Source organism: Podarcis liolepis (genome assembly GCF_965112155.1).
Source record: "Podarcis liolepis genome assembly, chromosome: Z".
In the NCBI taxonomy this organism is placed as follows: domain Eukaryota; kingdom Metazoa; phylum Chordata; class Lepidosauria; order Squamata; family Lacertidae; genus Podarcis; species Podarcis liolepis.
This window is the reverse complement of record NC_139570.1, coordinates 10504454-10520764: the sequence shown is the minus strand read 5'-3', so window position 1 is coordinate 10520764 and position 16311 is coordinate 10504454. Positions and strand designations below refer to the sequence as shown.

The following is a 16311-nucleotide window of genomic DNA, read 5'->3' as shown; positions in this document are numbered from 1 at the left end:
GTTGCAGGATGATGCATGCATGCAATTCTTCCATGGGTAGTGAAAAACTTTAGGGGCAGTCTTCACTGAGACTTGGGTTCATTTTGAAGAAGATTCCTGCATAGTAGGAGGTTAGCCTAGACAACCCTTGATCACCCAGGACATACGACTTATTTACAGTTACAGATAGGTAGCCGTGTTGGTCTGCCATAGTCAAAACAAAAAAAATTCCTTCCAGTAGCACCTACTGGAAGGAATTTTTTTATTTTGACTTATTTACAAATAAACAAGCAGAGCACAGGGGGAGGTACAGCGTTGACAGTTCTTCCAGGAAAGAAGATCCACTACCTCCTCTTCAACATGTTTTCCATCCTTCCATGAGAATTTCACATCTCTTTGTGAATTTAGAAAACTGCCTTTTACTTAATCAGGCAATGGGTCTATCTAATTTGGTGCTGTCTACCCTGATAGGCAGCAGCCATCCAGGACTTTAGGCAGAGTCTCTCCCAAGGATTGCCAGGGATTGAAGCTGGGACTTTCTGCATACAAAGTAGATGAGCTATAGCTCTTCTTCCCCTTCTTACTCTGCCTTAACCACAGTTTATTGATGCACAGCGACACAGGCACCACAGGCACCATCCCTTAATTGAGGAAGACAATAATTCCTGTACTCTGATGACCCCCACTTTCCAGGATCAGGAAGCCATCCCCTAACCAAGGGATGGGAAACCTGCAGCCCTCCAGGTGCTGTTGGAATCCACTTCCCACCATCCTTGACCATTGGGCATGCTGGCTGGGGCTGATGGGCCACCTCCGGAGGGCCACAGCTTCTCCATTATTGTTTTAAGCCAGTGTTTCTCAAACTTGGGTTCCCAGCAGTTGTTGGGCTACAATTTGCACCATCCCTAACTGCTCATCCTGCTAGCTAGGGATTGCATCCTCATTATGCAAAACTTTCCCGGGTAGCATGAGACCTTTTACAGTCTGGCCCAAAGGAGGTAGCAAAACTGATTAGAGCTCACTGTGACTTGTTGACAAAGCATTTTGAAGAATAAATCACTTGCATCTGCTGAGAACTCATCTCCAGTGTTACGCAGTTTAATCTCAAGGGGGTTACATGGCACTGCTTTGTCCTGTTGGATGAGTTTCAGTAAGGCCGAAGGACACAGACATAGCGCTTGGATCGGTCAGAGTGACCGCCTGTTCTCTGAACCCCTGGCCCTCTTGGCTGATAAAAACTAGCGGGGAGGAGACAGCTGGCTCGGCCAAGGAGGTGATTAATGTTTTCTTGTGAGGAAGTGGTTCGTGCTTGCTTGGAGGATGCAGCGATAAGACCACTGCTTAAGAAACCCTCCCTGGATTCAAAAAATCTGAGCAATTTCCTGCCTGTTGTCAATCTCTCCTTCTTGGCCAAGGTTCTTAAGCGGGTGGTGAAGGACCAGATCCTTGCTTTCTCAGAGGAAACTGATTTTCTACATCCATTTCAACTGGAGTTTAGGCTGAATTTTGACACAGAAAGTGCTTAGGTTGCTCTGTATATTGATTTTTGTCAGGAGAGAGACAGGAGAATTCATTCTCCTTGACCTCTCAGCAGCTTTTGGGGCATCAACCATAGAATCCTTCTGTAGCAACTGTCCAAGCTGGGGGGTGGGTGGCATGTTTTGTGGTGGTTCCGTCCTACTTGGGTGGTCGTTTCCAAAGGGTGAAGCTTGGGGTGTGTTCTTCAGCCCCATAGAGCCTACTTAATGTCCTCCTTTTCTCCCCAGCAACATCTGTTAGAACAAAGCCTCAGGAAGCCCCTCAAATGGAAAAGGAAACGAGGCCATTGCCAAGCCTACCAATGTCATCGTGCAGCCCTGCTGAGCCACCTTGGCTTTCTCTGGCCAGGAAAAAGGCCAAAGCATGGAGTGAAATGCCTCAGATTGTTCAGTAGCCATTCGGAAGAACTGTCTACACTGCCAATAGCTGCATTAATAGCATATACTAATGTTTTCACTGTGATCATTTATTGAGGGTTTGGAGGGATGATGGGAAGCACTGGTGAATTGGGGGGGAGGGGTAATTTCTACCACACATTTAATATGAGGGTAACCATTGGAATTATTAATACACTGGGTGCTTTTCACTGTAAGACAATAATTGCTCCAGGAATCTTTGGCCATATGTTACAGTATCAGTGTTAAGGTCAAAGACTTTGCTGAGAAGGACCTTGAAGGTGGTTACACATTTCCCATTAAAAAAAAGCCACCTGAGACACAGTATTCCTGCACTGGGTGGAAAATATTGTGCTGGTATTTCTGGCTTTTTCTGTTTTCTGCCAAAAAGACAGAAGCCCTAAGCAGGCCCTGGATTGCCAGTGGCTGATGGAGAGGCTACAAAGATGGTGGCTGTGTTCTGTTCTTCAAATAGTGAACTTAGTTTTCTAACAGCAAGTGCAACACCAGTGCCTGCTTTGATAGTAACCAAAGACATCTCTCACACACAGACTTCCTATTGTATGGGAGATGTGGTTGTGCAAGGAGACGGATTGTACCGATTTTCCAGGTGTTTAGAGTCGGTCCAAAGTACTTGTCGCTCAATGGAAGAGGTACCCAATGTGGTGCTCTCAAGATGCTGGAGTACAGCTCAATCCACCCTGGCAAGTGGGACCATTGGTAAAACATGTTGGAAGTTGTAGTCCCAGCATCATCATATTGGTCATCATATTGACTGCCCTTGTGTGGAGACCCAATGGCAATTCATGGTAACCCTTTCAGCTCCATTTCCCCCAAACATCTACTGCTGCCCAGCCTAGTTTTTACCTATACAGGCAGCAGAATAGCAGCCATGACTTCAAGTTGTGTTTATTTGTGGGAAAGGGCACAACTGGATAGTGCTGCTCTTGGCAATGGATGATTGCCAGTAAAATAGCATTGATTCAACCATTCAGGAATGTCCGCATGCCTGTCCAGAACTGTCTGCAAATAAAACAAATTTAGTTTAATAGTTTAATATTTTTTTCAGGCTTTGGCATAGATGTCTGAACCAGTTATGCATTGTAAAGAGCATACGTAACACCAAGCAGAGTTGAGTTTTCTGGCTGAGCATACTTGGAATCTGAATCTGCTGCAGCCCCTCAGATCTTCCAAAGCATCTTGTCGCTGGCGATGGATGAAGTGGATAGGTTGTTTCTGTTCCCTTCCAAGGAAAACAGGAAGCCTTATAGTTGCTCAGGTCTTCCCCTGTTCCTTATGACCCTTTTGAGCCCCAGTCCAAGAAACTGGCTGTGAAATTCTAACTTGGGATCAACCTCTGATACCAGACTTTGCTAACCTGGTGCCCTTTAGATGTTTTGAACTACAACTCCCATCAGCTCCAGTTAGCACATGCTGGCTAAGGCTGATGGGGCTTGTAGATCAAAAGACCTGGAAGGCACCAGGTTGGCAAAGGCTGCTCTACACATAATGATGTCTTCCTTTTGCACTAGGTATTTAAAGCAGTATCATACCACTTTAAACAGCAGTGGCTTCCCCCAAAGAATCCTGGTAAGTTTGCCATGGGTACTGAGAGTTGACCCCTGTTCCCATCACAGTGCTACAGTTCCCAATCAACCCTTCTTCCCAAGGAATGCTAGGAATTGTAGCTCTCTGAGGGTTTCCTAACAAATCTCAGTGCCCTGAACAAACCACATCTTTCAGGATTCTTTGGGGGAAGCCATGACGGTTTAAAGTGGTGTGATACTACTTTAATAGTATAGTGCTGGTGGGCTATTGTCTTGGAATGCTGTCCTGCCATTCCTGATCCTCTTCTTCTATGTAAAGGATACACAAATCAATACATTCCTGGTTTCTGTTCAGTTCTTTATTCTTTATTGTTTATTCTTTAAAAAAGAAAGAAAGAAATGTCTCTTTTGAAATGTATGGAATGTATATATGTTTTTGTAATCCTTGCCTTTCTGGAGCACATTTTCTTTTTTTGTATTTTGTTCCCACACTTTGTTTACTATTAAATTCTTTTGTCACAATTGACTTTTTGGTTTGTTGTGGTGGCAGGGAGAAACACATTTTAAAAGAAGACAACACCTTTAAATATCCAAGATATTTAATATCCAACACGTTTAAATATCCACTTTCAACTGTCTCGCTCACCCATTTGCTAAACCAAAGGCACACATGCTGTTTATAGCATTAAATAGATGGCGATGTGGGATGCGGGTGGTGCTGTGGTCTAAACCACAGAGCCTAGGGCTTGTCGATCAGAAGGTCAGCGGTTCAAATCCCCACGACGGGGTGAGCTCCTGTTGCTCGGTCCCAGCTCCTGCCAACCTAGCACTTCAAAAGCACGTCAAAGTGCAAGTAGATAAATAGGCGGGAAGGTAAACGGCATTTCCGTGTGCTGCTCTGGTTCGCCAGAAGCGGCTTAGTCATGCTGGCCACATGACCCGGAAGCTGTATGCCAGCTCCTTCAGCCAATAAAGCAAGATGAGCGCCACAACCCCAGAGTCGTTCACGACTGAACCTAACGGTCAGGGGTCCCTTTACTTTTACCTTTAGATCTACAGTGGTACCTCGGGTTACATACGCTTGAGGTTACATACACTTGAGGTTACAGACTCTGCTAACCCAGAAATAGTGCTTCAGGTTAAGAACTTTGCTTCAGGTTGAGAACAGAAATCATGCTCTGGCGGCGTGGCGGCAGTGGGAGGCCCCATTAGCTAAAGTGGTGTTTCCGGTTAAGAACAGTTTAAGGTTAAGTACAGACCTCCGGAATGAATTAAGTACTTAACCCGAGGTACCACTGTATATTTATGCTTCAAAAGTTTTCACTTGGGTTCCTCCCCTTTGCCTGCCAGTAGAGGGCAATAGGACACCATTTTGGAAAAGTTTTTTATTATTTCGTTTTATAATGGCAATCGACACTTTTTAAATACAATTAATTTGTCACATAGAGGAGGGAGAAAGGTTGTTTTCTGCTGCTCCAGTGAAGCGGACACGGAGCAATGGATCCAAACTACAAGAAAGAAGATTCCACCTAAACATTAGGAAGAACTTCCTGACAGTAAGAGCTGTTCGACAGTGGAATTTGCTGCCAAGGAGTGTGGTGGAGTCTCCTACTTTGGAGGTCTTTAAGCAGAGGCTTGACAACCATATGTCAGGAGTGCTCTGATGGTGTTTCCTGCTTGGCAGGGGGTTGGACTCGATGGCACTTGTGGTCTATTCCAACTCTATGATTCTATGATAATTTTTCATTGTGGATTCCTGTCCTAGGAAGATAAAAAAAAAAAAATCCCTAAATCAGCTTGTTCTATTTCATGTGTGGCCCTGGTTTGGTTTATGTAGTTGTTTAGTGGTACCTTGGGTTAAGAACTTAATTCATTCTGGAATTAACCTGAAACTGTTCTTAACCTGAAGCACCACTTTAGCTAATGGGGCCTCCCGCTGCCGCCGCACCGCCTCCGCACGATTTCTGTTCTCATCCTGAAGCAAAGTTCTTAACCCAAGGTACTATTTCTGGGTTAGCGGAGCCTGTAACCTGAAGCATCTGTAACCTTAGGTACCACTGTAGTTAAGGCTGCAACCCCATGCATCTGTTAAGTCACGTTGGATTCACTAGGAATTACTTTAGGCTGCAATCCTTTGCACGTTTTCCTGGGAGGAAGTTCTGCTAAGAAGTTTGTTGTGTATTAGGGGAAGAGGAGTACCTCTGGTGGGGAAAATGTTGTGCTCCTTCTGAGGTACCGTATTTTTCGCCCTATAGGACGCACTTTTCCCCCTCCAAAAATGAAGGGGAAATCTGGGTGCGTCCTATGGGGCGAATGCAGGCTTTTGCTGAAGCTTGGAGAGCGAGAGGGGTCGGTGCGGACCGACCCCTCTCGCTCTCCAGGCTTCAGGAACACATCCGCAGCCTAGGCAGCCCTACGGGAGGTCTGGCAGGGATGTCTAGGCTGCGGATAGCAGCCTGCCGCTCGGCGCGAGGGGCGCCCTGAAGCAGAGCGCCCCCCGCGCCAGGCAGACATCCGCAGCGTGGGGAGCCTTGCAGGAGTTCCCGGCAAGGCTCCCCATGCCGCAGATAGCAGCCTACTGCCCCGCGGGGGGGGGGGCGCCCTGATGCAGAGCGCCCCACGCGCCCGGCAGACATTGGCCAGCCCCACAAGCTCGGGGGACAGCAGGGAGGTGCAGTGCCGCCATCCCGCTGTTCCTCGACCTGGTTCTTTTTCCCCGACCTGCTTTTGGGGGGGAAATAAAGGGGATTTCCCCCCTTTATTTCCCCCCCAAAGAACTAGGTGCCTCCTATGGGACGGAGCGTCCTATGGGGCGAAAAATACGGTAGTTTGTCCATCTTTGGGCCCCACCCTGCGCTAAGAGCTCACCTGTGGCCCCTGGAAACTATCAGCATGACAACATTGCAACACTGACAGCGGCCACACCAAAGGAAAAGGCTTTGACTGGCTGATTAAAGCAAGTGAGGGCAGCTGATGGGTCTCAAACCCTCGGTGAGTTAGGCACTTACCCTGCATATGAAGAAAGGCTCTGGTGAATTGAGCTGACAAGGCCAATAGTGGGTCCAATGGTCAAGAAGGTTTCTGCACGTGCTGAGGAGGGAAGTGAGGGGCAGATGGGACTCGTCAACCTGGGAAAGGACCCTTTTCGGATTATCTGAGCAAATATTATAGTCAAATGAAATCACAGGCAGGACTTGAGGAATGATAAAGGAATGTAATGTAGGGTATATGTTTTGGAGACATACTACTTTTATGGCAGTAGATGAATGATTTGAATTGAAACGTCGCGGAATAAAGGGTGGGAAGCCAAAATTATAAGGGAATATTGTACTGAAATTGAACTGAATTTGTTAAATGGTTTAAATACTCATAAAAATTTATTAAAGCAAAAAAGGATATGGTCCAAAAAAATAATAATACTTTTGAGTAGACATGCTTAGGATTGTGATTGTTAGTCCCAGGAGAAGTAGTGAGACTTGTTTCCAAGTAAACATGCATCGGTTTGTGCTGTAGGGCTACTATCTGAACACCTATCACAGAACTCTCTAGTATCTATGGCTAAATATGCAATAGCTTCAGACAGTAAGCCTTATGAACATCTGCACAGGACTGTGGATTGCATGTCCAACTGAAAGCAATGGAATAAATTAAGTTGACCAGCTGGCATCAGTCCAGCTGGCATCAGTGGTGGAGCTTCATGCTCCGGCACTGAGGAGTGGGGGTGGAGAGCAGGCGGGGGGGGGCTGGCATGCGTCCTGGGGGCGGGATGCACTGCCTGCAGGGGCGTGGCATGTGTCCTGGGGCGGGGCGTCCCACCCAAGTTGTGAGGCTGCTGCTCCAATCAGCCCTGACCATCGACCATGCTGACTGAAGCTGATAGGAGCTGCTATCCAATGACAAGGGGCTTGGACCATATGACACTTGTGGCCTGCTCTACAATTCTATGAGTCTATGAACAAAAAAAATCTAGAGAGCAACAGGTTCCCCATCCCTACACCTGAGACTTGTTAACCCCTCCCACACCAGCATCATCTTTTAAAAATTTAAATCGTTCAGCTGGGTTATCATCACTTCCATTTGACTTCACTCTCCAGGGTGTCTGGCTCAAGGCCAGCAACCACACCTGGGGTGTATGAGACATCCATATCTTTCTGGTATAATTCCTCTGTGTATTCTTGCCACCTCTTCTGCTTCTGTTTGGTCCTTACCACATTTGTCCTTTATTATGGTAATCCTTGTACAAAATGTTCCTGTCAGGAGATGATGTTCTAAGCTTGGACCTTGTAGCTCAAAGAGAATGCCTGCCTGAGGAGCTTCAAGGCCACTGACTAAGTCCTTCTTGGAAATAAAACAATGCACATCTCAGATCCATGGGGCCTTGACATTTCTGTATGGAACTCAGTGTACAGTGGAACCTTGGGTTGCAAACATGATTCATGCGGGAGGCACATTCTCAACCTGCACTGTTTGCAACCTGCAGCACTGTGTTTCTGCATGCGCGGGTTGCGATTTGGTACTTCTGTGCATGCGCAAAGCATGAGAGCCAGTGTGGTGTAGTGGTTAAGAGTGGTAGTCACGTAATCTGGGTAACCGGGTTCGCGTCTCCGCTCCTCCACATGCAGCTGCTGGGTGACCTTGGGCCAGTCACACTTCTTTGAAGTCTCTCAGCCCCACTCACCTCACAGAGTGTTTGTTTTGGGGAGGAAGGGAAAGGAGAATGTTAGCCGCTTTGAGACTCCTTAGGGTAGTGATAAAGCGGGATATCAAATCCAAACTCTTCTTCTTCTTCTTCTGTGCGTGCTCGGGTACCAAAACCCAGAAGTAACCCATTCCAGTAGTTCCAGGTTTGGTGCGGTGCGCAACCCAAAATCGCGTAACTTGAAGCGTCTGTAGCCCAAGGTACCACTGTACTGTATGGAACTCTTGCATGGAACTCTGTTCATTGCAAAAACACAGAACCCAACATCTCCAAGAAAGGCTGGGGAAGGTCCCTTATCTGAAATTCCAGAGAGCTGCTGACAGTCAGTCTTGACAACACTGACCTAGACAGGCCAATGGTCTGATTCTGTATAAGGCAGCTTCCTATGTTCACATGTGCCCACTTTTTCCATATAGACTGCAACCCTACCCTCACTTATTTGAAAGAAAGTCTCATTGCAGTGAATGGTGCTTACTTCTGAGTAGGGGTGGAAAGACCTGACAATTTTGTTTCTTACAGATTATCATCCCACCCACGCCCCACCACTGTTTCAGATTCAGTTTTCCACATTCTACAGCAATTTGCAATGTATTAGGAGAAATTTTAGTGCAAATTTTTGTATGCCGTTTTGACTAATGTACCATATTTTTCGCCCCATAGGACGCACCTTTTCCCCTCCAAAAATGAAGGGGAAATGCGTGTGCGTCCTATGGGGCAAATGCAGGCTTTCGCTGAAGCCTGAAGAGCGAGAGGCATCGGTGCGCACCGACCCCTCTTGCTCTCCAGGCTTCAGGAAGCTATCCGCAAGCCTTGCAAGCCGGGTGGGAGTTCCCACGGGCTCACAAGGCTTGCGGGCAGCAGCCTGCAGCCCCCGCGAGTGTCCGCAAGCCTTGCGCGCCCGGCAGGAGGTCCCGCCAAGCGCGCGCGGCTTGGGGCAGCAGCCTGTCTCCCGAAGCACGGGGAGGCCTCCAGAGGGCTCCCCGTGCTTTGGGCGAGTGTCTGCAATCCTCGCGCGCCCGGCAGGAGGTCCCGCTGGGTGCGCGAGGCTTGGGGTGGCAGCCTGTCACCCGAAGCATGGGGAGCCCTCCGGAGGGTGCCCCGTGCTTTGGGCAGGTGAGCGCAAGGCTTGGGGCGGCAGCCAAGGCGGAGGGGGGAAAAATAATTTATTTTTATTCATTTCCCCCCCAAAAAACGAGGTGCGTCCTATGGGCCGGTGCGCCCTATAGGACGAAAAATACGGTATGCTATTTTTGCAAGCGATTTCTCCTAATACTATGCATGTTTTTGTATGTGATTTTCACTAATATAGTTATGCACACTTTCCTCTAATATATTATTTTTTTGTAAACATTGTTTGGTTGAAGAGCTATCTTAAAAATCTGGGTAAGTGTGAATTTGATAGATTCATCTTTAAATGCAAACTGAATCAAATTTATTCCCATCACTGCTACTAAGTAGACCTAGATGTGATTGTACTGTTGCTCATTCACCTTACTGGCTTATCCAGTTAACACTTGTACATTTATTGACATGTTTTAAAATATATTAATTTTTTTTAAGTTTTCCTCCCAACTTTCATTGCAAATGTTGGGAGGGAATCCACTTATCTCTTGTCCCCAGTTTTCATTAAATCTTTGAACTTTTAGACTTTTGCAAATCGGCAACTGATTTCTAGCGATTTGGGTGGCTATGGAAGGAGATGAGATCTGACCTAGAAAACAAGAAACAGCAGCTGCAAACTGACATTGGCTGCAAACTATTGCAACAAACAATATAGGTGATGAAGGGAAATAAGCTGCTCTGAAAAGGTGTGAGGAACTGCAGCGAAAGTAGGCTAAATATTATACTACATAGTAATAGAGTCTATTACACATAATGCAGGGATTATGGCTAAAAAGGAATACCGCTGTAACTTAACCCTTAGGAAAGAGCATTAGGCCTTTGAATTCTCCAGGGGAAAATACTGGAAGGCTGGGAAACAGAAAGCATATTGCTAATGTTTTATGTCTCTTTATGTAGAGTTAGATTATTCTGCTGGAACCTGAAACCCCTGGTGTTACGAGGGGTATATTTTCATTCAGTTTCCTTTCCCTGTCCCATTAAAAGCCAAGCCTTCAGTATTTGGTTGTACAGAACCACTCTCTAAGGCAGAACAGCCAGTTTTGCTGTTGTCATCATTCAGAGTGTAAGTTGACTTGCTTGTTGCAGGTGACCTCTTGCAAAGCTTACCTTAGTTAGCAAGGGTGACCTACTGCCCTCCCACTGCTTCTGGACTTTAAACCCCATTGTATTATACCATTAGCCATGGGGAGTCCATCAAGAGGTCTTCCATCCTGTCCTAAAGACTAAAATAATCCAACTCTTTGTCCAATTCTGAAACAGTTCCATGGTTATGGGGAGCAGGAAAAATGGTTCAGTTTCAAATTCTGCTGTTACAGGTCTACGGCTTTATAAGTGCAAGACAATATTGCCTTTTGAAATCTCTGTGTGTACACAGCTTTCTTTTCCTCATAGCTCTGGTGTTGTTTTTCTTGCAAATTTGGTTTTCAGCTAGCTATGGAAAGTTATTTAGGGAGCCAGCTATGACTAAGATTGGATATTTATTTGTTACCTTATTTCTGGGGGGGATACACACAGACTTTTAAAAAAATCCTTATTTTCATCTGGGACTCTGTAACCTTTAGTTACAGAGGCTGTGGTGAGGACTGCAGGGCCTGCTCCCTTCCAAGGTCTTTTCCAACTGGCCCAGGCCCTCATTTGGAACAAAATTTTGGGAAAGTGCGAGAGGTTGTTCTGCTATTGTTTCCCTGTTCCAAGTGGCTAATGGGTTTTAAAATGCCCTTAAGCAGTCGGTGGCATTTTAAATTTTTCTTTCTTTTTCTCCTTTTTTGCTTTGTTGGGGGTGGGTGGAAAGGATATTTGGTTGGGGATTAATTTTAGTATAATTGCTCTGTTTTTGTTGTCTTATTGGTTGTTGTATAGTTTGTGTTTTGTTTTTAAGGGGCGGGATCAGGACTGCCTGGGAGTGGGGCCCCAGCCAACACAATCGCTGGGGCAAGTTGCACGGGGGGGGGGGGGGGGAGCACTGGGACATCCAATCTTAGTGATCATGGGCAGGAGGAGGAGTTACGCTAAGACCAGACCATGTCATTACCGAGGAGGCAGGCTTAGTCGTTGTTTGAAGACTATCCCTGCCTCCAGGTCTGGTCTTGACCAGATGGATACTGGAATCAACAAGGGAAACCCACATGACCTGAAGGTGTTGCTGTGTAATGCTAGGTCAATGATTCATAAGACCACTGCCATCCATGACCTGGTTGTGGATGGAGGACTTGACCTGGCATGTGTAACAGAGACTTGGTTGGATGAAGCAGATGGGCCTGTCTTAGCTGCTGCTTGTCCACCAGGTTTCTCTTACGCACAGCAACCCAGGTCGTGTGGGCAGGGAGGGGGGGGGGGTTGCAGTGATTTTTAGGAAGTCACTAGCTTGCATCAGGCGTCCTACTGGGAAGACCCAGTTCTCTGAGTTCATGTTCTGGAAGTTGGGCAATAGGGGCAGTACAGGATTCCTTTTGGTGTACCGACCTCCCCGCTGACCAAGGATTCCCTGCCCGAGCTGCTTCAGGTCGTGGTGGATATGCTCCTGGAGACACCTAGTCTGGTTGTCCTAGGGGATTTTAACATCCATGCCAACACGACCTTACAAGGGGCCGCTCGGGACTTCGTGGAAAGCATGGCCTCCATGGGGCTGTCCCTGAATAAGTTTGGCCCAACTCATAGTCATGGACATGCCTTTGCCCTGGTGTTCACCTTTAGTGACGTGGGTGATCTGACACTAAGTAAAAGTGAAACAAAAGAAGTGCCATGGTCAGATCACTTCCTGGTGCAACTGGACTTCTCTGCGACCCTTCCCCTCTGCAGGGGGGTGGGACCAATTCGGATGGTCAACCCCCACCACTTAATGGATCCAAATGGTTTCCAGAGAGTGGTAGGGGATGCTCTATCCCATGTTGATGGCCTTTCAGCTGATTCCCTGGTGGCCTGCTGGAATGCGGAGTTAACCAGGGTTATTGGCTGTCTGGCTCTGAAGTGCCCTCTCCGATTGCATGGAGCCCGGACAGCCCTGTGGTTTTCTTCAGAGCTGAGGGTGATGAAACAATCGCTGAGACGGTTAGAGCATCGGTGGCAGAAAACTCATTCCAAATCTGACCGGACACGGGTTAGAGCTCAACATCGAGCCTACCAAGTGGCAATAGCGACAGCGAAGAAGACTTTATTCAACGTCTCTATTGCATCTGCAGAAAATAGTAGCAGGAGACTCTTTCACGTGGTCCGCAATTTAATGGAACCACCTTTACCACCGGGGCCTTGTAAAGACCCCAAGATCTCTTGCAACGATTTTGCAAAGTTTTTTGCAGTCACTCATATTTGGAAGGAGGTAGACACCACCGTGGGAGCAGGGCTAGGGCGGGAGAGTGCTAGAGCTCTGTCTGGTCAAGTTGCATGGAATCAATTTCAACCCGTTACCCCCGAGGATGTGGACAGTCTGCTTGGACATGTGAAACCAACCATCTGTCTCCTGGATCCTTGCCTATCCTGGCTAATAAAAGCAAGCCGGGAAGGGCTGGGCGATGGGCTCTGCGGGGTGGTGAATGCTTCCCTCTGTGAGGGAACATTCCCAGATCTGCTGAAATAGGCGGTCATTAAACTGCTTCTTAAAAAAAACATCTTTAGACCCGGCCAGTATGGCCAACTATCACCCAGTTTCAAATCTTCCATTCTTGGGCAAGGTGCTTGAGCGGGTGGTTGCTGAACAACTCCAGGCATGCCTGGAGGATGCGGACCATTTGGATCCCTTCCAATCGGGATTCAGGCCTCATCATGGGACTGAAACTGCATTGGTCGCACTGGTTGATGATCTTCAGCAGGCTAGGGACAAAGGTGAGAGCTGTTTCCTAGTTCCGCTGGATCTCTCAGCGGCCTTTGATACAATCGACCATAACATTCTTCTGGATTGTCTGGAGGGGCTGGGAGCTGGGGGCACTGTCATACAGTGGTTCTGCTCCTTCTTCCTGGGACGTGTTCAGAAAGTGGTGGTGGGAGATGAGTGTTCAGACCCCTGGGCTCTCACTTGTGGGGTGCCTCAGGGTTCCGTCCTCTCCCCCATGCTTTTTAACATCTATATGAAGCCGCTGAGAGATATCATCAGGGGGTTTGGACTGGGTGTCCATCAATATGCAGATGATACCCAGCTCTACCTTTCTTTCAAATCAGAACCAGTGAAGGCGGTGAAGGTCCTGTGTGAGTGCCTGGAGGCAGTTGGAGGATGGATGGCGGCTAATGAATTGAGGTTGAATCCTGACAAGACAGAAGTACTGCTTTTGGGGGACAGGAGGCGGGCAGGTGTGGAGGACTCCCTGGTCCTGAATGGGGTAACTGTGCCCCTGAAGGACCAGGTGCACAGCCTGGGTGTCAATTTGGACTCACAGCTGTCCATGGAGGCACAGGTTAACTCTGTGTCCAGGGCAGCTGTCTACCAGCTCCACCTGGTACGCAGGCTGAGACCCTATCTGCCCATGGACTGTCTCGCCAGAGTAGTGCATGCTCTAGTTAACTCCTGCTTGGAATACTGCAATGCGCTCTACGTGGGGCTACCTTTGAAGGTAACCTGGAAAGTACAACTAATCCAGAATGCAGCAGCTAGACTGGTGACTGGGAGTGGCTGCAGAGACCACATAACACCGGTCCTGGAAGACCTGCATTGGCTCCCAGTACGTTTCCGAGCACAATTCAAAGTGTTGGTGTTGACCTTTAAAGCCCTAAACGACCTCGGCCCAGTATACCTGAAGGAGCGTCTCCACTCCCATCGTTGTGCCCGGACGCTGAGGTCCAGCGCCGAGGGCCTTCTGGCGGTTCCCTCATTGCAAGAAGCAAAGTTACAGGAAACCAGGCAGAGGGCCTTCTCGGTAGTGGCACCCACCCTGTGGAACGCCCTCCATCAGATGTCAAAGAGATAAACAACTACCTGGCATTCAGAAGACACCTGACATTCATGTGTGACATCTTAGTGTATTTTTGGTCTTTGTGGAAGCCTCCCAGAGTAGCTGGGGTACAAATAATAAATTATTATTATTATTATTATTATTATTATTATTATTATTATTACCCCGGTTATGTAACTTGGCCACAATGCAACAACATGTAGTTCTAATGACTCCCCCCCAAAAAAACTCCATGAGTTCAGAAAGGTGTTATCTGTCAAGTTGGTACAGCAGCAATAGCTTTCCTGGCTTTGTTATGCAGGTATCCATAAAGCAAAGAGAGCTTTAGGCTGGAGAGGGCAGAAGTTTAGACAGGTTAGTAGGTCTCTGAGTACAGCAACCTCAGCCAACCTTGGTGCCTATGGATGTTTTGAACTGCAGTGCCCATCAGTCCCAGCCAGCACTGATGGGAGTTATAGACTCACAGAATCTTAGAAAGCGTGTATTCCCCTTTTCTGGCTTTCGCAGCCTTGCAAAATGCCAATCTGTCCCCACTGAGGGCAGATAATCGCAACCAATGCCTAAGCAACCACTCACATTTTTTGTATTTTAATAAAGTTGTGGCCAAAATTATGCCAGAAACCTTAAACAAAAATTCCGTGTGATGTGTGAGTTATTTTTTGGGGTGGCTTGGGGACCTCGACACACAACTGTAGAGTTGGAAGGGACCCCCGCAATCTCAACAACATTATACATGACAGATGGCCATCCAACCTCTGCTTAAAAATCTCCAAGGGAGGTGTGGCGATCACACAGGGCCCCCGGACGTTTCACGGTCTATTGACCCTGTGCCACCACTGTGGTTGCTTTCTTCGCTGCCACCACCCCGCTTCTCACGGGGACACACGGAGTCCAGACAGTTGTTAACATAAACAAATAATCAAGTTTATTTGTAAGTGCAGGAATAAGCGTATGGTTTCGGATTATTTTTCTCTTGTCAGTTTCTTAAATCTTAGTTCCGAAAACTTCAAACTGAATTATTCCCAACTATCTATCTAACTCCCTAACAATTCCTCTCACTCTCTCACAATACAACTTGACCAACCCACTGCCTATTCCACCTTCTTCCTTCTCCAACACCCAAGCCTCAACTTCCAACTCCCAAACCTCAACTTCCAACTGACAAACCTCAACTCCCAACTGACAAACCTCAACTGCCTTTCAAAACCTCCCACTCTATCTTTTACTCCCCCCTTGCATTCTCACTGGCCAATCACATCACACCCATTTAAACCCTTTTCTTGACCCATCCTAGGAGGCAAACGCCACAGGAGGGGCCTCCACAACCTCCCAAGGGAGTCTGTTCCACTATAAAAACAGCTCTTACGTTCACAAAGTTCTTCCTGTTTAGTCAGAATCTCCTTTTTTCTAACTTGAAGCCATTGGTTTGAGTCCTACACTCCAGAGCAGGAGAAAACAAGCTTGCTCCATCTTCCATGTGATAACCATTTAGAAGATTTGAAGATTATTATCATAACTCTTCTCAGTCTCCTCTTTTCCAAGCCATACATACCCAGCTCCTTCAACCTTTCCTCATAAGGCTTGGTTTCCTTGGTGGCCCTCATTTGCAAACATTCCAGCTTGTCAATAACCTTCTTATAATGTGGTGGCCAGGTGTCTGACCAAGGCAGAATAGAGTGGTACTGTTACTTCCCTTGACCTTAACACTCAACTTCTGTTGATGCAGCCTAGAATAGCATTAGATTTTTTTGCTGCTGCATCACACTGTTGACTCAGGTTAAGCTTATGGTCTAAGACCCCCTCGATCCTTTTTTTCATTTCTGCAGATGGTTCTTCCTGCCTAAGTGTAAAACTTTGCATTTGTCCCTGTTGAAATGAATTTTGTTAGTTTGGGCCCAGTTCTCCAATCTGTGAAGGTCATCTTGAATTCCAGTTCTATCTTCTGTGGCATTAGATACCCCTCCCAGTTTGGTGTCATTTGCAACTTTCATGAGCATTCCCTCAGCTCCCTCATCCAGAACTCTGCAGCACCCCACTTGTCACTTTTCCCCCAGGATGACAAGGAACCATTGGTTCGGTCAGTCAGCCAGCTACAAATCCACAGTTACCTTGTCCAGCCCAATTTTACCACCCTCTCTGTAAGACTATAA

At 47.2% G+C, this 16311-nt stretch overlaps 1 protein-coding gene across 4 annotated transcripts in view; it reads left to right on the top strand.

Moving 5' to 3' along the window:
* Positions 1-3982, top strand: part of KIAA1210 — a 55765-nt gene extending 51783 nt beyond the window's left edge. For all 4 annotated transcript variants that reach the window (XM_083486306.1, XM_083486304.1, XM_083486305.1 and 1 more), the window contains one exon: positions 1746-3982. In XM_083486306.1, coding sequence (XP_083342432.1) covers positions 1746-1912 — 167 coding nt within the window. In that variant the 3' untranslated portion in view covers positions 1913-3982. The remainder of the gene's footprint in view (positions 1-1745) is intronic.
* Positions 3983-16311: the final 12329 nt, after the last annotated feature.